The sequence below is a fragment of the Saimiri boliviensis genome, chromosome 17, assembly GCF_048565385.1.
Source record: "Saimiri boliviensis isolate mSaiBol1 chromosome 17, mSaiBol1.pri, whole genome shotgun sequence".
In the NCBI taxonomy this organism is placed as follows: Eukaryota; Metazoa; Chordata; class Mammalia; order Primates; family Cebidae; genus Saimiri; species Saimiri boliviensis.
The window spans coordinates 71,862,811-71,887,217 of record NC_133465.1 but is presented as its reverse complement, the minus strand read 5'-3'; the positions used below and the strand labels follow the sequence as shown (position 1 = coordinate 71,887,217).

Genomic DNA, 24,407 nt, shown 5'->3' with positions numbered 1-24,407 from the left:
GCTCCTCAGCCCAGCCATGGGACTGACTCTTCCATGCCCCTAGAATGCTCAGCGAGGCCTCCAAGGCCACATGCTCCCCCAGAGCCAGCGCTCGCCTCTCTGCCCTCACCCTCCTCTTCTCAGTGCTGGCTGGGGCCTCCCCTCTTCCAGGAGATCCTTTGTGTTGAAGGACACCAGGGCAGGGTCTCCAACTGCACCCTTGTCTGTGACCTGCCCAGGAGCCCCTCCTATCCTGTGGCTTCACACTGTCCCACTCATCTGCCATCAGTGGAGCCACTCCTCCAGCTGACCTGCACCCAGCATCTCCCCTCGGGCGCCCCCCCGACTCACAATGGCACAGAGGTCCTCAGCTCCCCACCAGGGGCGTAGATGGGTCACCATGGGTCAGGGGCAGGGGCTCCCTTCTTCCCTGACACTTACGCCATCAAAAAGTCCTTCCCAGGGACCCCTGCCCGTCCTGGCCTCCTCTCGTCCTCTCCCCCACCCTGCCCAAGATGGGCATCCTTCTCACTTGCCTGGACAATCGCAGCCCACAGTGGCCCACCCTCCGGCCACACAGCAGGGGAGCCCCCCAGGCCCAGGCTGGGTCACACCCTTCCTGCTTCCACCTCTCACTGGTCTCTCCCATCACTCAGGACAGAGCTGGCTTATCCTTGGCGCCTGGCAGGAGGCAAGGGTGTTTCTTCCAGGCAGGGCAACCTTGACCCTTGCTGTTTGTTCTCCAAGCTTGCCGCCACAGGCTGACTCTCACCTGGTGCCATGTGGGGCCTCGTGAGGGCACGTCCCCAAGACAATGTCCACACGCTACATGGGTTGAGGCAAAGAGTGAAACCAATGGAGCCGAGAATGTCCCAGCACAAGCCCCACAGGAGCATCCACACTCTACAGAGCTCTTGGGGCCGAGAGGCTCTGGGTGGCCAAGAGCGCTGTCTCTTTGGTGGCTGCAGGGCCAATGAGGCCTGAGCACCCGCGGGGGACAGAGCCAGGTGCTGCTCCTGGCGCCTCACCTCCAGCACAGGCAAGGACCTCCACAAAGTGGTATGGGAACTTGCCCTTCTTCAGCTTCAGGATCATGTTCTGGATGTTTCGAAAGCCACAGGCAGCCGCAAAGCGTAACACCACCTCCCCGTCCTTCTCAAGGGTGACCTCTTGGAAGTCTTTGTTTCTACAGAATGAACACAGAAAATTTTGATCCGTCAAATCCTTTATCTGTCCACTTAGCAAACAATTTCTAATGTAAGTCTGGAAAGTCAGCAAAATAAAAGGTCTGAATAAACACAAAAAAGGCCTTTTAACTGGTATAAACTCCACAGATAAAACTACCACGCACACATCCATGCATGCACACCGCGCACACGCGCTGACCACAGGCACGGACAGGCTGTGGATGCTCCCCCACACCTGAGGGCTCGGTAGGTGACCTCCTCCACATCCTCGTTGAACAGCTCCTTGGCCGCATGTCTGAAGATGTGTGCCAGGTGCCCGTCTGAGCCGGCTCCATCATGGCGCGTCACCTTGTCCTCCCTCAAGTCTCCAAACCTCAGCAGGCAGAAAAAAGACAAGTCCTTCATGAACGCCGACAGGCAGTCACGGCAAGAGCAAAAGCAGACTTCCAAGGAGCATCACAATCCAAGGGCGCCACCAAAGGCACTAAATCCTCTACAAATGTTTAAACTTTGGAGGAAGTCCCATTTCTGGCATCTTGAGGGGTCTCGGGAGGGCCTGCCCGATGCTTGGGCAAGGCAGAGGACTCTCGGTCATGCCGGGCTCCTCCACAGGCCCCTGCAGGTGCACCAGATGCTTAGTCTTTTTCTTTTCTTTGAGACAGGGTCTTGTTCTGTCTCCCAGGTTGGAGTTCAGTGGCATGATCACAGCTCACTGCAGCCTCAACCTCCTCAACTCAAGTGATCCTCCTATCTCAGCCTCCCAAAGTGCTGGGATTATAGGCATGAGCTACCATTCCTGGCCCCACAGATACTTAAATTCTGTAAAAATTCTGTAAACTGCAATCCCACCTTCCCCTAAAAGGGTACGAATGCAGCACCTGGGATGCAGAGTGTTGGCGAGGACACACGCCTCTGCTTTTGTGGCACCCTATGCCCACGCCTCAGGTGCAGCAGGAGCCCCAGGCCTCACTGGATATCAAGGTCACTGCCCCCAGAAGAACCCAGCCTGCCACTCTTGGTGCGAAGGGGCCTGAGGGAGCTGCCCCACTGCCCCACAGACCACATGAAACGTGAGGCAGACAGCACTCAGGAGGGAGGGGCTGGTGCACACATTAACGGCCCTGGCCCAGGGAGGACAAAGCTGTTTGTGCTTCTCCTCCTTCCTCGAGGGTTTAGGGTGGTAATTACACCACAGAAGCCCACCAAACCTCTCAACTTCCTGGCAGCCCTCGTGAATGGTATCTCATTCAGTAGCCAGGAGGGTTGCTGATGGTTGTGGCGGGGCCTGGGGGACTGCATCTCAGTGCTTCACATGGCCTCGTCATAAAGCAGGGCAGCCCGGGGCCTGGCAGGGATCATGGGAGGCCCTGCCCCCCAGAGGACCCTCCTCAGAACCTACTTACAGAGTGTCGATGGCGGCATCTTTCACTGAGAGGTCACCTTGCTCCATTATTTGAGCAATTTCACCTACAGACAAATAAAGTAGAGACACTGAAAAGACACGGGTGTCCACAGAACTTTTCTTCCCCTGCAGGGAATTTGACATTAGTGACTTTGGATGTTCTCCCTCCTGTGAAATGTCCATCACAGAGAGCAGGAGCCCATCTTTAGGGCAAAGTGAGGCCAATAAAATAAAACAGTAATACAACGTAAGCAGAGTTCGATTCCAATTCCTCTTTCTGCCCTTGAACTGCTGGATTTCTGTAAACAATCTCTCCATGATTTTCCCACGTGGAAAACTTTTTTTGGTCCACTTTGCATGAAACAAACAGAAAACTTTTGTGTATAACGAGCTCACAGACACAGGATGACAAAATATACACTGGTTCCTTTTTTTTTTTTTCTTTTTTTTTTTTTTTGAGACAGAGTCTCACTCCGCAGCCCAGGCTGGAGTGTACTGGCACCATCTCGGCTCACTGTAACCTGTGCCCTCTCAGTTCAAGTGATTCTCCTGCCTCAGCCTCCCGAGTACCTGGGATTAATAGGTACATGCCAACATGCCAGGTTAATTTTTCTATTTTTAGTAGAGACGAGATTTTACCATGTTGGCCGAGCTGGTCTCGAACTTCTAGCCCCTCAGGTGATCCGCCCACCTCAGTCTCACAAAGCGCTGGGATTACAGGTGTAAGCCACTGTGCCCAGCCCTTTTTCCCTTTTTTTTAAGACATCAGGTCTCCAGTCTGGCCAGTATGGCGAAACCCCCTTTCTACTAAAAATACAAAAATTAGCCAGCTGTGGTGGTGCACACCTATAATCCCAGCTACTCAGGAGGCTGAGGCAGGAGAATCACTTGAACCTGGAAGGCAGAGGTTACAGTGAGCTGAGATCGAGCCACTGCACTCCAGCCTGGGTGACACAGTGAGATCTGTCTCAAAAAAAAAAGAGACGAGGTCTCACTATCTCACTATGTTGCCCAGGGTGGTCTCAAACTCCTGGGTTCAAGTGATCCTCCAGCCATAGCCTCCTGAGTAGTTGGAATTAGAGACCTGAGACACTGCACCTGGGTACGTTTTTATGATGTATGCTTATCCTGCAGTGAGATCAACTGAAAGTGAGAACCACTTTCTGTATTTCCTTTTACACGAGGATGCCTGAAAAAACCCTTAAGAGAAAAACTGAGTCTCTGAAACCATGTCTGTGGCATCACATCAGATGCTGTGAGATGGCTGGAAACACAGGTAAGAAAACAGCATGAGCTGGGCACGGAGGTTCATGTCTGTTATCCCAGCACTCTGGGAGGCCGAGGCGGAAGGATCACGAGGTCAAGAGATCGAGCCATCCTGGCCAACATGGTGAAACCCTGTCTCTGCTAAAATTACAAAAATTAGCCGGGCATGGTGGCTCGTGCCTGTAATCCTAGCTACTCGGGAGGCTGAGGCAGAGAATCGCTTGAACCCAGGAGGCAGAGGTTGCAGTGAGCCGAGATCACACCACTGCACTCCAGCCTCGGTGACAGGAACAAAACTGTCTCAAAACAAAACAAAACAATCAATCAACATAATTTACTGTAAATCTGCACTCAGAAACAAGATGGCTGGATATGGCTCCTCTGACAGCCCACCACGTTTTTATTTTGTCAACATAAGCAGATGGCTGCTGGTACCTTCCTCTTGGACTGAAGGATGGCAGTGCTAAAGGCCCTTCTGCCTCTCATCCTTCAACGTGCCTGCCACATCGCTCCACAGGGAGCCTGTGCCTGTCGGGTGGGGACCTTTCCAGAGGTGTCTATGTACTAGAATGTCAAGTTGCAGCCTGTGAGGGCTATTGGTGATCTTAAAGGTTGTCCCTGAGAGCTGAGAGATGACCTCTCTGCCTAACCTACCAGTGCTTTAAATACCTGCAGGGACCTGTTTTCAGAGACCAATTAAAACAGATCCACCAGAATTTTAGTATCTTAAGCTTCCCCCACCAACTGATGCCGACATTCTTCTGAATGGGTTCTACACAATTCCAGGGAATGACTTCTATCCACGACACACACAGAACTCACTGCAGACTCTTAATGTCTGAAAGGCAAGGTCAATACAGTGCCAAAGGCAACGTCACTGGAGCAAACGTGCCTTTTTCATTTTACTCTGAGAAAAACTTCACTGTGCTGTAAGTGCAGACCTGGTTTGTGAGAAGCAGACCTACTATGGCAGTAGACAACTTTCCTACCAAGAGGTAAGTACCTTATGTGGACTGTAATGTAAAGTTAGGGCCATCACACTGCCCAAGGGGTTCTACCAGAGACGTGATTTATCTTGAGGAAGACGCAGACAGACAGGAGGCTAGATCAAACATTACCCTTCTCTTTGCCTTCATGCAAATTAAGCCCCTAGGACCCTCAGCTATCTGTAACTTCAGACAACTGACCACAGTGGCAGGCACTGAGATGACTCTGGGACGCAGATCTGCCTGGCTCTGGTGTGCACTGGCCAGTTGGGGATGCCTCCAGCGCCCAGGTGCACCGCCCCCCACCTCTCACCTGATGTTAACACGCAGTCAGTGCCCCGGGAGCCATGCAAAGCGGAAAGAGAGCCTTCCTGAAGAGCCTCCAGCTTCTTGTCATAGCAAGGGGCCACGATGACGTGGAAAATCTTCTCTGGAGACAGATTCTGTGGGAGAGGGGCACCCATGTTCAGGGCTGGTGGAGAGGTGACGACGGCAGCTTGTGTTTGGTGCCAGGGCAAGTGGGATGGGAGACCCCCCCTTGCTGCTGCCCTCCCTGACACTGCATGCAGCACTTCCTTTTTCGTTTGTTTGAGACGGAGTCTTAACTCTGTTGCCCAGGCTGAAGTACAGTGGTGGGATCTTGGCTTACTACAAGTTCAAGCGATTCTCCTGCCTCAGCCTCCTGTGCAGCCGGGACTACAGGTGCATGCAGCCATGCCCAGCAAATTTTTTGGACTTTAGTAGAGATGGGGTTTCACTGTGTTGCCCAGGCTGGTCTCGAACTTCTGAGCTGAGGCAATCTGGCCACCTCGGCCTCCCAAAATGCTAGGATTACAGGCGTGAGCCACCGTGCCTGGCTGCATGCGGCACTTCCTTGGGGCTGGGGCAGTTGTGAGTCTGAGGCCAGGCTGTACAGACAAAGTTACTGCAGCCACATCTGGCTCCCATCCCCTCTTCAACTCTGCTGAGCACCACCACTCCATCCGTGCCTGTTTGCTGCCTCCCTTGGGACTGAGTGTGGCCCCCCCAAAACCATCTGCAAAGCCCCGCAGCCAGTGGAGAACCAGGGTGGCTGAGCCCATTTCCTCCTGAACCTGCGCGCACGGGGACAAAACACGCAAGAGGAGGCCCAGCGTGGAGCCGCTCCCGGGAGCCTGGGTGTGTATGTGCGCTGGCTGCTTCACCCGCAGACTTTCCAGCCCACCCACGCTATCCCTCCTAGGGCCTTGCCACACAGAGCAGGTGCCTATGGCTGGGCCCTAACTGGTAGCAAAGCCAGGAGCTGGCCGTTGCTAAGTGACCCCATGGTGAGGTCTGGGTGGAAAGGCCCCACTCAGGGCAGGGGCAGAGCAAAAGAGAAAACCTGCCCCTGCTTGCAGCCCTGCCAGGCGGTCAGGTGAGGGGCTGCTGGAGGCTGGGTCCCTGCGCTGCTCCTCACAGGAGGACTCAAAGCTCTGGGCTCTAGCCATGGGAGAGGGCAGGCTGGCAGCTTGTAGAAGACCTAGAAACGCAAGGATCCCTTCAGGTGGGGGCAGGGCAAGGGACAGGCATAAAGTCCCATAGCTCATTTTTCAGTCCTGCCTAAACTGAACACATATACTCTGATATCAAGTTTATAATTTGCCAAATCGTGACTTTATGGGTAGAAAGAAACTAGGGAGAAAGAAAACACTGCCTATTGCTAAAAGAACAAGGCTGTCAACTGTGCGTGCCTTTTCAGGCTGACTTCAAATGTCTGAAAGATCCCGACGCTGCCCTCTATTCTGGTCACCACAGTGCCTGTCCATGGCTGTTCCCACGGAGCAGGGGTGTAAAGTCTGACTGAGAAGAGCGGTGTGGGGCGTGCCAGCTGCTGGAGAGTAAACCACGGGATGGTGGTCCCTTAGAGGGTGGCCTTGGAGACATCAGGGAGCTCTGGAGAACCTGGGGTCGCAGAGGGCTGTGGGAAGGGAGAAGACAATGGACCAAGGCAGGGGACACCCAGGAGCCCCAGGCCAGGACTCACTCCATCAAGTGGAAGACAGCTTCACGGCCACCGCAGAGTCTCACGGAAGTGGCTAACAAGTCATGTGTTGCCCATGGTCTGAGGGAAAGGCCAGGGCAGAGGCCAGGTTTGGCTCCCTAAATGACAGCGCCCTTGGTCTCCAGGCACAGGCCACTCCAGGCCTCCTTAGGTGAGGTGTCTGAACAGCAGGCAGCAGTATCTCTGGGCAAGGCCCAGGGCCTCATTGTCAGCAGGATGGGCAGCATTTCTACTCCACCCAAATGGGCCCAGGAGAACCACCAGATGCCACAGAAAAGATTAGGAAAGAAGAGATTCTAAGAAGGAGGAAGGGAGGAACAGAGATGGGTGTTGGTGAGAAACAGCACTGCTGACGTTTCTTGAAGCTGCAGCTTCCCTTGTGCTCGCCAGGGGGGCTGTGACCACCCTGGACAGACAGGGAAACCTCCCTTTCCTGGGCCTCTGTGCCGTGGGCCTCCCTCACTTGCCCTTCCTGCCCTCCAGACAGAGGTCAGCTTACCTGCTGTCTGGCGAAATAATCCTTCACCAAAGAGCCCATGACCTGCTGGGGGGACTTGGCAGTGCAGAGGTGGGCAGTGATGGGGCGACCCAGCACCCGCTCCGCGTATCGGACCCAGCCTGGGGAAAGAAGGGATCCATATTCAGCTCCTTACTGCTTCCTCTGGTCTTCCTGTAACGCACCAGGAACGCTGAGCTCCTGAGTCCCTGTCGCCCCAAGGTGAAACCAGGACACCTCTTCCTCAGGCTTTATCAGGAGCTTGTCCTGGACCCACAACCTGTCTTCAAGGGACAGGTTGTGGGTCATGGGAACCTGCAGGCCTGGAGGCTACTGGAAAATGGGACTGTCCCTGCAAGGCGGACAGGATAGAGGTAAGAGTCGGAGTAACAGGTCCTCCAAAAAGGGGAAGGGAAACAAGCACCGAAGGGCAGCAGGGACAGTGGCCCAGGCTGCAGTGTGAGAAATCCCCTGCAGGCTCCTCGCAGCTAGGACACGTGGTCACCGCTCAGGGGAGAGCAGCCACACGCTCGCCCAACTTCACTCACCGACTAGAAATTCACGGCCCAACAACTGCATACTTCTGAAAGTATAAGAAATCTATACTCCCCAAGTCATAATAAATAGCAAAATCTGTAGGGTCACTACATGCCTGCAGAATTTGAGCACCTCCCTGAAGGCCCCACTGCTCCGGTGGTTTCCAGGGTGAACACAAGCCACCACTGCAGCTGACCACACAGCAGCAATTCCACTGCAGGAGCCCCGCCTGCTCCTTTCCTGCTGGGGCACAGCACAGTCAGAGTGCATCAGAGCATCACAGAACCTGCTGACCTGGCAACTGATTCTAGGCCCTGACCCCACAGACACTGGCATACCTATACACATGAGAGCCACGTTACCTGCCCTCAAACAGGGGTTGGGTAGACACCTGGGTAGACTCCACTCCTAGAGGGGAAGGTCTCCCAGAGGGTGACAGGCAGCTCATGCCCCAGTCAGACATGATAATTCCATTAACAAAGTCTCACCTATAAACACATCCTGCTCAGGAAACACCCACAGAGACACAGAAGCAGGCACCAACAGAAATGCCCCAGGCCAGGCGTGTTGGCTCATCCCTGTCATCCCAATACTTTCGGAGGCAGGCGGATCACTTGAGGGCAGGAATTCAAGACTAGTCTGGGCAACATGGTGAGACTCTGTCGCTACCAAAATTAAAAAATCAGGATGGCGTTGAGCCCAGGAGTTTGAGGCTGCAGTGAGTTATGACTGCACCACTGCTCTCTACCTTGGGTGACAGAGCAAGACTGCATCTTTATTATTTTTGGAGACAGAGTCTTGCTCTGTCACCCAGGCTGGAGTGCAGTGACATGATCTCGACTCACTGCAACCTCTGCCTCCTGAGTTCAAGCAATTCTCCTGTCTCAGCCTCCTCAGTAGCTGGGACTACAGATATGCGCCCCCACATCTGGCTAATTTTTGTATTTTTAGTAGAGACAGGGTTTTGCCATGTTGGCCAGGCTGGTCTCAAACTCCTAACCTCAGCTGATCCTCCCTCCTCGGCCTCCCAAAGTGCTGGGATTACAGGCATGAGCCACTGTGCCCGGCCAGTTTTTAAATTTTTTATAATTTAGAAACCACTGCTCCAAGGGCATGGGCCTTAGTTCTGCATAGTTTTACATGGCCTCTTCCTTGGTTGAGGGCGGAACTAAGCAAGTGTGGTTGGTGTTGTGAAGCCATGTTGTGTGTAGCATCATGTGATGGGTCCCAAAAGGAGAGCACTCCAGCAAGGGGCCACAGAGGCAGGCTCTGCACACAAACACCAGGTACTCCCAGGTCATTCGGGGCCCAGGCAGCCTCCCAAACCCTCAGGTGAGAAAATTATCCCTTTACACCTGGAAAAACACCCAAAATGCCAGAAGAGCTGAATGTAATACTTGCAATCTAGCAAAAGGCTGTATCTGGCGTCAAATTATTTATACTTAAACCTTTGATAGAAAAATCTGTGAATCACTTACACAAAGGCAAACCATATACCTGAAAGACATCACTAACATCCCCAACCCCAGGTGGAGCTGAGATCACAGCAGGCTGTGGGCTGCCAGCGAAAGACACAGATCAGATAACGAGCCAACCAATGCGGCCCACTGAACAGATGGTACATTTCCTCTATTTTATAAACGGCTAGAGAGTTAACTCCAAACTCGAAGTAACCACAATGTCAACGTTCTATATCATTAACTCGTTATCCTAATGACTAAACGTTGACATGTGAAACGCTAGGAAAATTTGAAACCATAGTAGGGGGAGCATAAATTGAGAACTGAAATGTGAACCAAACCCTAAAAATTATACAGCCTATGACTAGCTTAGAGCTCTCCTATGCTCCCACAGGCTTCATGTGTTTAGAATAATTTTTCATTAATGTTGTTTGCCAAGATAGCCATTCCTTTCCTTATTCCCTTATGCTTCTTCGAAAATTTCTTAACCCAAACTCTATTTTTCCAGAATTGAAAAGCAAGTGATGAATCTTTTCCGTAACTCAGGCATCCTAAAACTAGTTAGAGTGGTTTAAACAGTGCTCCATGAGAGTATCTGAATATCAATGTAAAGAATTTTCTTATTCTGCATTTTTTTTAAGCTGCCAAAGGATATATGAATGTCTGCTGTGCTATTCTATAATTTTTTGTACCTCTGAGACATGTCATACTTTCAAGAGAAAACAGATTTTCTTAAGAGACAGTACCTTGGTCTTTCGCCCAGGCTAGAATACAATGGAGAATCATAGTTCACTGCAGCCTTGAACTCCTTGGCTCAAACAATTCACACACCTCAGCCTAGGATTCGTAGTAGCTAGGGTTACAGGTACATGCCGCCATCCCTGGCTTTTTGTTTTTTTGCAGACATAGGTCTCACTATGTTGACAAGGCTGGTCACACATTCCTAAGCTCAAGCAATCCTCCCATGTCAAACTCCTAAATTGTTGGGATTACATCTGTGAACCACCATGCCTGGCCTATTTTTCTTTTCCTTTTAAAAGATTTTTATTAGGCCAGGCGCGGTGGCTCAAGCCTGTAATCCCAGCACTTTGGGAGGCCGAGGCGGGTGGATCACGAGGTCAAGAGATCGAGACCATCCTGGTCAACATGGTGAAACCCCATCTCTACTAAAAATACAAAAAAATTAGCTGGGCATGGTGGCGCATGCCTGTAATCCCAGCTACTCAGGAGGCTGAGGCAGAAGAACTGCCTGAACCCAGGAGGCAGAGGTTGTGGTGAGCTGAGATTGCGCCATTGCACTCCAGCCTGGGTAACAAGAGTGAAACTCTGTCTCAAAAAAAAAAAAAAAAAAGATTTTTATTTTAAAAATTAGAGGACGGGTGCAGTGGCTCATGTCTGTAATCCCAGCCCTTTGGGAGGCCAAGGTGGGCAGATCACTTGAGGCCAAGAGTTCAAGACCAGCCTGGCCAACATGGCAAAACCCCATCTCTACTAAAAATACAACAGTTAGCTAGGCATAGCGGTGCTAGCCTGTAATCCCAGCTACAGGAGGCTGAGGCATGAGAAATGCTTGAACCCAGGAGGTGGAGGTTGCAATGAGCCAAGATCACACCGCTGCACTCTAGTCTGGGCAAAAGAGTGAGAGTCTGTCTCCAGAAAGAAACAAACCATAGCGACAGGGTTTCACCATGTTGCCCAGGCTGGTCTCAAACTCCTGGGCTCAAGAGATCCGCCTGGGCTGGGCATGGTGGTTCAAGCATGTAATCCGAGCACTTTGGGAGACCAAGGCAGGTGGATCATCCAAGGTCAGGAGTTTAAGACCAGCCCGGCCAATATGGTGAAGCCTCGTCTCCACTAAAAATATAAAAATTAGCTGGGCGCAGCGGCGTGTGCCTGTAATTCCAACTACTTTGGAGGCTCAGACAAGAGAATCTCTTGAACCCTGGAGGTGGAGGTTGCAGTGAGCTGAGATTGTGCCACTCCAGCTTGGGCAACAAGAGGAAAACTCTGTCTCTAAATAAATTAATATTAAACATAAATAAATAGGCTGGGCACAATGGCTCACCCTGTAATTCCAGCACTTTGTGAGGCCAAGGTGGGCAGATCACGAGGTCAAGAGATCAAGACCATCTTGGCCAACATGGTGAAACCTCATCTCTACTAAAACTACAAAAATTAGCTGGGCGTGGTAGTGCCTGCCTGTAATCCCAGCTACTTGGGAGGCTGAGGCAGGATAACTGCTTGAATCCAGGAGGCAGAGGTTGCAGTGAGCCGAGATTGCGCCACTGCACTCCAGCCTGGGCAACAAAAGCAAAACTCTGTCTCGAAAAAAAAATTAATTAACTGGCCTTTCCAGTGTGGCACCTCTGATGAAAAAATAAATGAATTTGCTGTCCCAAAACATCAAATACCCTCTAGGAATCAGGCCAAGCTCTTCCCTCCTGGTCTACAAGGCTGGGTGGGATGGGTGTGTCTGTTTCCAACCTCAGCCAGTGACTGCAGACTCTTGTGAAACAGCACCTCAGGCCAACAGAATGGGATCCAGGGGCTCACCAGGACAGGCAGAGGTCAGCATGGGCAGGGTGCGCTCCTCCTCACTGTGCTGGCGATAGCGACGCACGAATTCTTTTTGACTCTCCAGGATACTAAAATCTGCGGCTATTGTCGTATCAAATACAAAGTGCACCCCTGCAGGAGAGAGGAAGATATGCAGCTGAAATCACGCACTATCAGATCTACTGTTAGCCTTCCTCGTTTTTGTTGTTCTTTTTTGAGACAGTCTTGCTCTGTCACCCAGGCTGCAGTGGAGTGCCACAATCCCAGCTCACTGCAGCCTCTGCCTCCCTGGTTCAAGTAATCCTATACCTCAGCCTCCCTAGTCATCGGGATTACAGGTGCCTGCCATCATGCCCGGCCAATTTTTTTATTTTTTTAGTAGAGATGGGGTTTCACCACGTTGGCCAGGCTGATCTTCAACTCCGGGCCTCAAGTGATCCCACCCACCTTCACCTCCCGGAGTGCGGGAATTTAGGTGTGAGCCACTGCATCCACCTAATACTTCCTCATTCTCGCTTTCTCATGTTTAACAGACAACTTAAAGCACAGATTCTATAGGCATCTCTCCCAAGATAATAAAATCAGTCTTGGTTCTTTTCTATTTCAAATGGCATAAGTTCAAGACTGTGTGCCTTACTTTTTATTTTGCAAAGAATGAGGGTGCATCATTTTTCACAATTAAATATGTATGTTCTCTCTTGTGTTTCTTCTCTTTCTACATCTATATTTTAAAACACCTCATGGTGCTCCATATATAAATTAGTGGATTATAATGTACCCACAACATTCCCTTCTAATTCACAGGCAAATTAAATTTCAGTCTGTGATAGTTCTTGGTATGTTTAAAAGTAGAATGTACAGTAAAAGTACAGTAAAATGGTTGACCATAGCTTTATAATGGTTTTAATTTTAATTTTTTTTTTGAGACAGAGTCTTGCTCTGTCACCCAGGCTGGAGTGCAGTGACGTAATCTCGGCTCACTGCAGCCTCTGCTTCCCAGGTTTGAGCAATTCTTGTGTCTCAGCCTTGAGCAGCTGGGACTGCAGATGTGTACCACCACCCCCAACTAATTTTTGTACTTTACTTAGTAGAGACGAGGTTTCACCATGTTGGCCAGGCTGGTCTGGAACTCCTGACCTCAGATGATCTGCCCACCTCAGCCTCCCAAAGTGCTGGGATTACATGCATGAGCCACTGCAATTGGCCTATACTGATTTTTTTTTAATTTTTTTTGAGAGAGAGTTTCGCTCTTGTTGTCCAAGCTGGAGTGCAATGGCGTGATCTCGGCTCACTGCAACCTCTGCCTCCCAGGATCAAGTGATTCTGCCTTCCTCAGCCTCCTGAGTAGCTGGGATTACAGATGCCTGCCACCACACCCAGCTAATTTCTGTATTTTTAGTAGAGATGGGGTTTTGCCACATTGGGCCAGGCTGGTCTGAAAACGCCTCACCTCAGGTGATCCGCCCACCTCAGCTTCCCAAGGTGCTGGGATTACAGGTGTGAGCCACCATTTCTGGCCTGATTTTTCAATTTTAATTTTATTTGTTTCTCCCCCTCCCCAGGTAACAAAGCTGAGAGAAAAAGCAACTAGTTACAAGAAATATTATAACTTTAGAGGCCAGGCATGGTGGCTCACTCCTGTAATCCCAACACTTTGGAAGGTTGAGGTAGGCAGATCACTTGAGGTCAAGAGTTTGAGACCAGCCAGGCCAACATGGTAAAACCCCATCTCTACTAAAAATACAAAAATTAGCTGGGCGTGGTGGCACCCACCTATAATCCCAGCTACTCGGGAGGCTGAAGCAGGAGAATCTCTTGAACCTGGGAAGCAGAGATTGGAGTGAGCTGAGATCATGTCACTGCATTCCAGCCTGGGCAACAGAGTAGGACTCTAACTCAAAATAAAAAAATAGAAAAAAAAATTATAAATTTTAAAATATTACCTTAAGAAATCAACTTTACTATGGACACATTTTATTGGCATATAATATTCTGTTTCATAATTTTAACAATCTATCCTCAAATAAGGGCTTTTGCCATGAGAAAATATAGCAAGTGACAACTCTGATCTTCAGTAAAGCTAGCCTGACCTGGGCTTTATGATTACAAGCATGGAGCGACCTAACTCGTGTGTACCCGTCGTCGCTGTGGCTGGGTTTCAGCTGCAGCCCATCATGTGCTAGATGACCAGGCCCTGAGAGAGCCCAGGCACCTAGGGCATAGGGAATATCGGGAACCCCAGGCTGCTACTCGGACTTCAGGCTTGTCCTGATGATCCTTATATCAAATACCATTTTATTTTTGCAGTAATCTCCAATATATTTACATCTATGTACTCATTTAGCAGAGATGAGATTGAGCTATGTTGTCCAGGCTGGTCCCCAGCTCCTGGCTTCAAGCAATCTTCTGCCCTTGGCCTTCCAAAGTGCCGGGATTACAGGCATAAGCCACCACACCTGACCAGTATTTACAATTTTTAAAAGCAGCTTTAGAATAATAAAAACTCTTATTTGGCAACTCAAGTTTTCCTTTTCTGAACTTGCACAATGACCATCCTGCTGTGAGGATGCTCAAGGCTACAAGAGCCCCACTAAAGAGCAAACGGAGGGAACAAATTCCAGTTTGACCAAAGCAGAAGACACAGAAGCATGATCCGTCAACATTTCAGGCAGTATTATTCCAGTGTTTTGAGTTCTTTGATGGTATTCTTAAATTTCTACCTTTCATTCCTCAAGGAAAGAACACAAGCCCATTCCCTTTCTGCTCTGCCCTTCAGAGAGCTTCTTGGGAAACCAGAGATTAATCATTTCAGAAGTGATTGTTTATCAAATACACCCCCTCTCGGGGTAAGGGGTGACTTGGAGGTTGCTGGCACAGTGTGGGATCTCCCAGTGTCCCTGTTTGTGCTGTCAAAAAGTGGTCACTTTTGGCTCCCACAGGGGTCAGCTCCCACTGTGTAACGAAACGCCCGTCTGCACAGCAAAGGAGAAAAGTGACACTCACCTACCATCGATCAGAGGCTGGGTTTGACACACAAGACAAGGTCTTTTTACCTTCCAAGAGACTCTTGTGGAAGCTGCTTATTTACCCTGTGCCCTTGAAAACTGAACTTTAGAGATTAAAAATGGCACTTATTAAGTTACTCCCAATTTATGAAAAGATGACTCACCAAGACTTTTGAGGGAACCACAGAGTCTTCTGGATGCCTCAGTTACACTGAGGTTGAATTTAGCAGCAAAATAAGGCAAAGACTGAGGACACACAGACACTACCAGCACTTTGTGCTTTGAGGTATCACATTTCTAAAAGAAATAGAGAATGTCAGGTATCTGCTGATTATGCAAGGGGTAAAAGTTACACATCTTAATGAGAAATTCACAACAAACAATGTAATAGATGGTCTATGCAAAGACTAATAAACTAGACAAACATTGGTAAACATATGAAGGAAAAAGGAGAAAAAAAATCAGGATTATGGTGAGGTTTGGGCTTTTGGCAAATAATTTTTTTAAAGTCAGGATTTAGAAAATGAAACATGAGCTGGATATGGTGGTACATGCCTACAGTTCCAGCAACGCAGGAGGCTGAGGCAGGAGGATTGCTTGAGGCCAGGAGTTCGAGACTGCAGAGCACTATAATCACACTTAGGAATAGTTACTACGCTCCAGCCAGGGTGACAGAGTGATACTCTGTCTTAAAAGAGATAACTACAGATCTAAGAGGCTTTGTCAATTTTTTTTTTTTTTGAGACAGAGTCTTGTTCCATCACCCAGGCTGGAGTGTGGTGGTACTCACTACAACCTCCACCTCCCCAGTTCAGGTGTTTTTCTTGCCTCAGCCTCCCAAGTAGCCAGGATTACAGGCACATGCCACCATGCCCAGGTAATTTTTTGTATTTTGAGTAGAGATGGGGTTTCATCCTGTTTCCCAGGATGGTCTCAATCTCCTGACCTCGTGATCTGCCCACCTCGGCCTCTGGGATTCCAGGCACGAGCCACTGCTCCTGGCCAAGACTTTGTCAATTTTAAGAACAATGTTAGGCTAGACGAGGTGGCTCATGCCTGTAATCCCAGAACTTTGGGAGGCCAAGGTGGGTAGATCATTTGAGGTCAGGAACTAGAGACGAGCCTGGCCAACATGGTGAAACCCCATCTCTACTAAAAATATAAAAATCAGCCCGGTGTGCTGGCACGTGCCTGTAATTCCAACTAGAAAAGCTGAGGCAAAACAATCACTTGAACCTGTAAGGTGGAGGTTTCCTGTAGAGCCTGTGGAACTGGGAGTCAATTAAATCTCTCTGCTTTATATAAATTACCCAGTGCCAGGTACTTCTTTATAGCAGTGCGAGAATGGACTAATACAACCTGTCTCACGGAATGACAAGAGGCACCTCTAGCTCTGTATAGGAGGTCTCCTGGGACGCGCTAGAAAGGAGCTTTGGGAATTTATACTTCCTTGGAGTGTCTCTGACTTGTTTCAAGCTGATAGGTCTATTAGAACATAACTCCCATCTCCGAAAACATGCTGCAGAGGCAGAACAGCATGAACTCCAGCTCTGTGCTGCCTGCATGATCTCTATCACTACTGTTACCTGACCTCACCAGGCAGAGGCCCCGCTTAAGCCACAGGAGCCTGAGGGGTGGTGCCAGTGCCCCGCCACTGCCTGAGCATCGTTAAGGGAGCATGAAGGCTGGGTGCAGTGGATCAAGCCTATAATCCCAATATTTGGGAGGCCGAGGTGGCTGAATCACCTGAGGTCAGGAGTTCAAGACCAGCCTGACCAACAAGGAGAAACCCCGTCCCTACCAAAAATACAAAATTACCTGGGCGTGGTGGCACATGCCTGTAATCCCAGCTACTCAGGAGTCTGAGGCAGGAGAATCACTTGAACCCAGGAGGCGGAGGTTGCAGTTAGCTGAGATTGCACCATTACACTCCAGCCTGGGCAACAAGAGTAAAACTCCATCTCAAAAAAAAAAAAAAAAAAAAGGAGGGAGCATGAAATTGATGGAGAGGTTTGGAAGAAGGTCAAAGAGAGACATTAGCAACACAGGGAAAAGGCTGAGATGTGCATCCCATGTGCCTGCAGAGGCTTCTGTGCAGGAAGCCAGGCCTCAACTCGACCTCCTCCAGGTCGGCTCCCCAGCATCAGCAAATGCCCTGAATGCCTTACCTTATTAAGGTTCAGAACGCGGAAGAAGTCCTTGGCATTTTGCTGGGAAAGTTGGACCCCTTCCTCTGCAGTCACACAGCTGTCACATGCCAGGCAGTCACTCAAAAATATCTTGGCATCAGCCAACTTGTGGAATTCTCCCTTCTATCAAAAAAGAAGATGTTTTTGTGTGATTATTCAACAAATGCTCTTGAACGTGCTTCTTTAGAGAGGGCAAACATCTATATACAGAATTCACAGCAAACACTGGAGACAATACCAATGGCCAGGCCTGGCGCTCAAGGGGCTGGAAGCAGAACGGTCTCTGCCACTGAGCAACTCAAGGTGGTGGAGGAGCACAGGGCCCAGCCCATGATGACACTAGGGAGCCATGCAGATGACAAGGGTGGAACCCGACCCTAGCACTGTCATGAGGTAGGAAGTAAATGACACTTCTGTGTTCTGAAAGCTGACCCTACTGGCCCTTCCCTCCTCCCAGACCCCTTCCTATTCAGTGCCTGTGATCCAGCCTCTGAACACTCCTCTAGCTTACCGTCCAACAGCTCCCTGAGGCTGCCCACAGCCCTGGCCTCTCCCTTGAGGCTCGGAATTTATACAACTCAGTGCTGGCTCTGGGTTTGCACTTGGACATGTAACAAGATGCTCACCCTCACCTGGATGCAGTCACTCTTTGACGCCCTCCACCCTCTCCTTCCTGACTGGCCCCTGTGCCCCCCAACATCTGCTAAAACATAAACCACACCTCTGCTCAGAGAGCTGCCCCTCATACAGAGGACCTGAGCACGGCCAGAAGCCCCTGTCTGCCTGGGTCCCATCACAGCCCCTTTGGGCTGCACACGTCCAACCCATTGGCCCCTGCTGCTCTCGCCATCCCTCAGCATGAAGCGCTCCAGGAGAGCCCACGCCCACCCTCGGGGCCTTCAGCAGAGAGGATGGCGCCACCTCCTCACCCATCTCTTCCCTCCCCACCCATCTGTTTTCCTGTAGCTGACCGCTAGCAGCTGCCTGTCCCTCCTTGCCACAATGTAAGCCCGTGAGAGTTCTTCGAACACTGTCTTGTTTTCTTGCTCCCCAGCATCTCCAAGACGTACTGTACACAGAAAGTGCTCAACACGTAACTGGTGAACGCACATGTGAATCCTCTGAAGCTTACTGGAGTAATGCCAATAAATGGCAGAAGCTCCTCAGGTGGTCCATGCATTTGCTCTTCTTTAAAATATGATTTGACAGGAGACAGCTGCGGATGTAGCCCTTCCTTCAGAGCATGCTACGAATGCCAGCTCAGGTCACTGCTGCCTCCTGCCTACGCATGACCCCATGGCCCTGTGAGGCCCACTCACCCTGGGATCTCAGTTTGATGCAGATGGACACTCAGGAGGTCCGCATGAGGCTCAACAGTTTGTGCTTCTAACAAGCTCCAAGTGGGTCGAAGCAATTGCTCCACTCCAAGCGTCTGGTGCCTGTAGCTGCACAAATTCTGCCTCCACAGCCCATTCCCATCAAGGTGCCCATGACTAAACTGGACCCCCCACCCAGCAGTGCCTCCTCCCTGCCTTGCCACCAGACATGCTGCGTATACCCCAGTCCTTCCAGGTAAGTAAGTTTTCATGGTCCAGGTCTGATTCCCACCTCACTTCTCACGTTCTTTCTTCTTACTCCTGCCTTCCATACTGGTGCATTCTGCAGAAGCCTGCTCCCTTTTATCAGGCCCGCTGGCCTCACTCTGCCCAGGGCAGCCCGCCCACCTGCACTTCCAACAGTGTTCTCCTCTCCAAACACTAGACTCACACACTATAGAAGGCCCACTGTCTGCGGAGCTCAACTAGCACTCCCTTCCCTGCACTATTTCCTCCTGTCTCTACCCCTCTGGCAGACTTGCCCAGGCCCACCACCTCACCAAGGATCTCAAAGCTGCTACCAAGTGGCTTCCTGCAATTCTTCCCCTACTCCACCCAGCTTAAGTCGGTTGCCTCCATCACCTGCTCTAAAACAAACACCTGAGTCATCCCCACACGCAGTCTCCACAGCTTTGCACTGTCACTGACCTGGCCAAGGGGAGCCACTGTTCCTTCCCAGAGCATGTCTGCCCACACCCTCCTCTTGCCTGGAGTGCCAGTGCCCTTCTCTACATTCCCACCCTGAATTCTGATCACCCTCCAGGGTCCACTCCATTAACTCCAACCCAACTCTCATCGTAATTGTGTCTACCACTGATCTGGCAGGGCGCCAACGCAGGCTGTGCACATGCATTATCTCATCCTCACCACAGTCCTGGGAGGGAAGTAACCCTACTCCCCATGCGTCTGATAAAGAAATGAGGCGCAAAGGGGTTAGATATCTGTCCAAGATGACACAACCAGAGGGCAAGTGTGGGAGGCCCTGGGTCCAGCCACCCAGGCGCACTGGCCCCAGCTGGCTCCAGGGCTCCAATGCACCCTCTCTCTCTTCTGCCTGTGGCCAGCTCTTTGGGTGCTTGTCTCAAGCCCTGCTGTTCCCTAAGCCCCACAGTCCCCACAGCACAGCACTAGCACACAGGGCAACCGGAAGAATACCTGACAGATTAAACACAGCAAAACTACTAAACTTAAGGAGAAAATTTGCTTCTGCCATATTGCCAACTCTCCATTAATAAACTGCTCCTAGTCCTTTTAAGGGTAGAGTGACCTTAGCCTCTCCCAACACCCTTCACTCAGTAAAACAGGGATAATAACAGGACTTCTGTGTAACGCTTCTTCTGGGCATGAAATGAGACTGTATGCAAAATAGCATTTTTTTTTTGAGACGGATTTCACTCTTGTTGCCCAGGCGTGATCTTGGCTCACCACAACCTCCGCCTCCCGGATTCAAGCGATTCTCCTGCCTCAGCCTCCTGGGTAGCTGGGATTATAGGCATGCACCACCACGCCTGGCTTTTCTTTTTTCTTGAGACAGAGTCTTGCTGTCGCCCAGGCTGGAGTGGCGCAATCTCAGCTCACTGCAACCTCGGCCTCCCGGGTTCAAGCAATTCTCTGCCTCGGCCTCTTAAGTAGCTGGGACTGCAGGCGCTCGCCACCACACCTGGCTAATTTTTTTTATTTTTAGTAGAGATAGGGTTTTACCATCTTGGCTAGGCTAGTCTTAAGCTCCTGATCTTGTGATCCACCTGCCTTGGCCTCCGAAAGTGCTGGGATTACAGGTGTGAGCCACTGTGCCCGGCCTAACTTTGTATTTCTAATAGAGACAGGGTCTATTCATATTGGTCAGGCTGGTCTCAAACTCCTGATCTCAGGTGATTCTCCCGCCTCAGCCACCCAAAGTGCTGGGATTACAGGCGTGAACCACTGCGCCTGGCCATAAAATCACATTCTTTCTTTTTTTTTTTTTGAGACGGAGTTTCACTCTTGTTACCCAGGCTGGAGTGCAATGGCGCGATCTCGGCTCACCACAACCTCCGCCTCCTGGGTTCAAGCAATTCTTCTACCTCCGCCTCCTGAGTAACTGGGACTACAGGCTGCACCACCACGCCCAGCTAATTTTTGTATTTTCAGTAGAGATGGGGTTTCGCCATGTTGATCAGGATGGTCTCGATCTCCTGACCTCGTGATCCACCCACCTTGGCCTCCCAAAGTGCTGGGATCATAGGCATGAGCCACTGTGCCCAGCAAAATCACATTCTTGAGAGCCAGACTCAGAGTACATATCAAATAAACAGAAACCATCACTACTAGCTAAGGAGAATTTAAAAACGAAAACTGAAATAGAAATGAGGCTGGGTGCAGTGGCTCACACTTGTAATCCCAGCACTTCAGGAGGCTGAAGCGGGTGGATCACCTGAGGTCAGGAGTTTGAAACCCCATCTCTACTAATTTTGTATTAATTAGCCTGACCAACACGGTGAAACCCCATCCCTACTAATTAATACAAAATTAGTAGGGATGGGGTTTCACCGTGTTGATCAGGCTAATACAAAAAATTACCCAGGGATGGTGGTTCGCACCTGTAATCCCCGCTACTTGGGAGACTGAAGCAGGACAATTGCTTTAACCTGGGAGGCGAATGTTGTAGTCAGGTGAGATCATGCCACTGTACTCCAACCTGGGCAACAAGAGTGAGACTCCGTCTCAAAAAAAAAAAAAAAAAAAAAGGGAAACCATTAGAAAAATTAACTCGAGAATCATGAAATTTGAGTTGTTTTATAAATTACCCATCTCAGTACCCATTTTATAAAATGCAGTTTCTTATTTAAAAAAAATCAGCTGGGGCCGGGCGCGGTGGCTCAAGCCTGTAATCCCAGCACTTTGGGAGGCCGAGGCGGGTGGATCACAAGGTCAAGAGATCGAGACCATCCTGGTCGACATGGTGAAACCCCGTCTCTACTAAAAATACAAAAAATCAGCTGGGCATGGTGGTGTGTGCCTGTAATCCCAGCTACTCAGGAGGCTGAGGCAGGAGAATTGCCTGAACCCAGGAGGCGGAGGTTGCGGTGAGCCGAGATCGCGCCATTGCACTCCAGCCTGGGCAACAAGAGCGAAACTCCGTCTCAAAAAAAAAAAAAAAAATCAGCTGGGACTGGCTGTAGCAGCTCATGCCTATAATTCCAGCACTTCATCAGGCTAAGGCAAGAGGATCACTTGAGCCCAGGAGTTCAAGACCAGCCTGGACAACACAGTGGAACTCCATCTCTGCCAAAAAATAAAAATAAATTAGCTGGGCATGGTGGTGCATACCTGTAGTTCCAACTACTAGGGACGCTGAGGCAGGAGAATCACATGAGCCTAGGAGGTTGAGGCTGCAATGAGCCATACGGTGAGCCACTGCACTCCAGCCCAGGTGACAATGAGACCCTGTCTCAGAAGGGGGTAAAAAAAGAAGAAATTCAATGTTACACCACATTTTCTTTGTTCCTAAAGCATCGTATTTTGGTGTAGTGTGCTCTGAGAAGACAGCCCTTGTGCCACCAACTGACTGTCTTGCTCATGTAGTTTCTAACCCCTTAAAGTTTTATTTCCATCTTTTTTTCTTTTTCTGAGACAAAGTCTCACTCTGTCCCCCAGGCTGAAGCATAGTGGTGCAATCTCAGCTCACTGCCACCTCCGCCTCCCAGGTTCAAACAATTCTCCTGCCTCAGCCTCCTGAGTAACTGGGATTACAGGCATGCACCACCACACCCTGATAATTTTTATATTTTTAGTAGAGATGGGGTTTCACCATGCTGGCCAGGCTGGTCTCGAACTCCTGACCTCAAGTGATCCCTCTGCCTGGGCCTCCGAAAGGGCTGGGATTACAGGCGTGAGCCACCACACCAGCCATACTTCAGTCTTCTTTAAAGCAGTGATGTACGGGGTGTTGTGAGTCCCCAGAGAGAAATACAGTAGTAAGAACTTACCCTGGGCTGATACAAAACTGAAAAATCTACTTGCCTCTCCATTTTCCTGGGCTGGACTTGGTGCATCAACTGACAGATTGTCTTGGTCATCAGTTTTTGTTTTCTTACTACATTCCTTAAAAAAGCAAAGAAATATTATTAATGAACTTTTAAATTTGTCTCCATTGAGAAAAAGCGCACACACTGGCCAGGTGTGGTGGCTCACACCTGTAATCCCAATGCTTTCGGAGGCCTAGGCGGGCGGATCACCAGGTCAGGAGATGGAAACCATCCTGGCTAACACGGTGAAACTCTCTCTCTATGAAAAACACAAAAAATTACCCGCGTGTGGTGGCACGTGCTTGTATTCCCAGCTACTCCTGAGGCTCAGGCAAGAGAATCGCTTGACCCAGGGAGGTGGAGGCTACAGTGAGCCAAGATCGCGCTACTGCACTCCAGCCTGGACGACAGACAGAGGGAAACAGTCTCGAAAAAAAAAATAATAATAATTAAAGAAAATGTGCACCGTCTGACCAGTGAAGCTCATCATGTATTTCCACCCTTGCTGATTTTAGTTTTAATTCTTGTTTATTTCGAGACGGAGCCTCACTCTCATCCAGGCTGGGGTGCGGTGGCGCCATCTCGACTCGCCGCAGCCTCCGCCTCCCGGGTGGACGCGACGCTCCCGCCTCCGCCTCCCGAGCAGCGGGGACTCCAGGCGCGCATCCCCACGCCCGGCGGCTTTTCGTGTTTTCGGTAGAGACGGGGCTTCAGCACGCTGGCCGGGCCGGTCTCGAACTCCCGACTGCAGGCCACGCGCCCGCCTCGGCCCCGCACAGGGCCTTGGACCCTTTCCGCTGGCGCACGGCGCCGGTGCTGGGGACAGACCCGCGGCCCGCCGCAGCCTTCCCCGCCGGCGAACCCGCCCGGACGCGGCGGTCCCGGGGAGCGGAGCGGGCCCAGCGCGGCACCCCCCGGAGCCCGCTTCTGTCGCCGCCGCCACGAAGGCCCCCTGCGTGCGCTGCGCGGCTGCGGCCGGGGGGAAGCGCGGGAGGCGCCGGTGGGCAGCCGCCCCGGGACCCCCCGGAACGCTCCGATCGTGCCCGCCGCGACGGCCGTCTACCCGGACTGCACCGAGCGGCCCGAGGCGCGGCCTCCGTCGGCTTCCGCGTGGGCCGGAAGACCGAGCCCGCGCCGGCCGCCTCCACGCCGAGACGGCCCGGGGTGCCGAGGCCGGGGCGCCGGGGAGAGCCCCACGGGACAGGCGCCGGACGCGAGCCGCCGCGGCCGCTCACCTTGCGCGTGCAGTGCTCACACTTCATCTGGAGCGCGGCGGGCGGGAGGCGCCTGGGCCTGAGGGAAGCACCGGGAGACGCGGACACCGCCGCCAGCCGCCCGCGGCCCTTTGTTGTCCTCCCCCGGCGCGTCCTCACGCCCAACGGCCGCGCTCGGCCAATCAGAGCACCGGGAGAGGACAGGCCGCACCCCTGGACCAATAGGAGCGCGCAAAGGGCAGCACGGCCCGCAGCCCCACGGGTTCGTCTAGGCCAATGACAGGGCTTGGAAGGGGCGGGCCGGGCCCCAGAGCCAATCGGAGTGCGCGGGGCGGAGCGCAGCCTCATCCACGTACTGCGCCGCGGGGCCCGGGTCCTTGCGCCGGTTTCCGCGTCCCGCGGGTCCTGCGGCGGCGGCTAAGCTGTGTTCACCAGGGATTGGGCGAACGCGCGGAGTGTCCCCAGGCCAAGCTGGTGCCGTTCCAGGCCGATCGCGGGGCCCGCAGGCCCCTGGGCTCGCTCAGCCAGCTCTGCGTCTAACACTCGCCTTACTCGCCGCTCCTGGCGGGGCGGGGCGGGGCGGGGCGGGGCGGGGTGGGGGGGGCACAGCCCTCGCCCGCCGCCATGGCCGCTTCACGGCGTGTCACGTAGGCCCGGCGAGGTGACAGCGCGCATGCGCGGCGTGCCTGGCTGAACCACGAGTGATGGACCCGGAAGCACGAGG

At 51.6% G+C, this 24,407-nt stretch overlaps 1 protein-coding gene across 3 annotated transcripts in view; it reads right to left on the bottom strand.

Moving 5' to 3' along the window:
• The window catches only part of NARF (nuclear prelamin A recognition factor), a 42,091-nt gene extending 18,045 nt beyond the window's left edge, over positions 1-24,046 (bottom strand). For all 3 annotated transcript variants that reach the window (XM_074389087.1, XM_074389086.1, XM_039476107.2), the window contains exons 1-10: positions 23,705-24,046; positions 22,465-22,545; positions 17,066-17,209; positions 15,062-15,194; positions 11,890-12,024; positions 7,343-7,461; positions 5,134-5,263; positions 2,570-2,633; positions 1,402-1,539; positions 1,008-1,165 (exon numbers count right to left, since the gene is read on the bottom strand). In XM_074389087.1, coding sequence (XP_074245188.1) covers positions 1,008-1,165; positions 1,402-1,539; positions 2,570-2,633; positions 5,134-5,263; positions 7,343-7,461; positions 11,890-12,024; positions 15,062-15,194; positions 17,066-17,209; positions 22,465-22,545; positions 23,705-24,031 — 1,429 coding nt within the window. In that variant the 5' untranslated portion in view covers positions 24,032-24,046. The remainder of the gene's footprint in view (positions 1-1,007; positions 1,166-1,401; positions 1,540-2,569; positions 2,634-5,133; positions 5,264-7,342; positions 7,462-11,889; positions 12,025-15,061; positions 15,195-17,065; positions 17,210-22,464; positions 22,546-23,704) is intronic.
• Between the last annotated feature and the right edge of the window lie 361 nt (positions 24,047-24,407).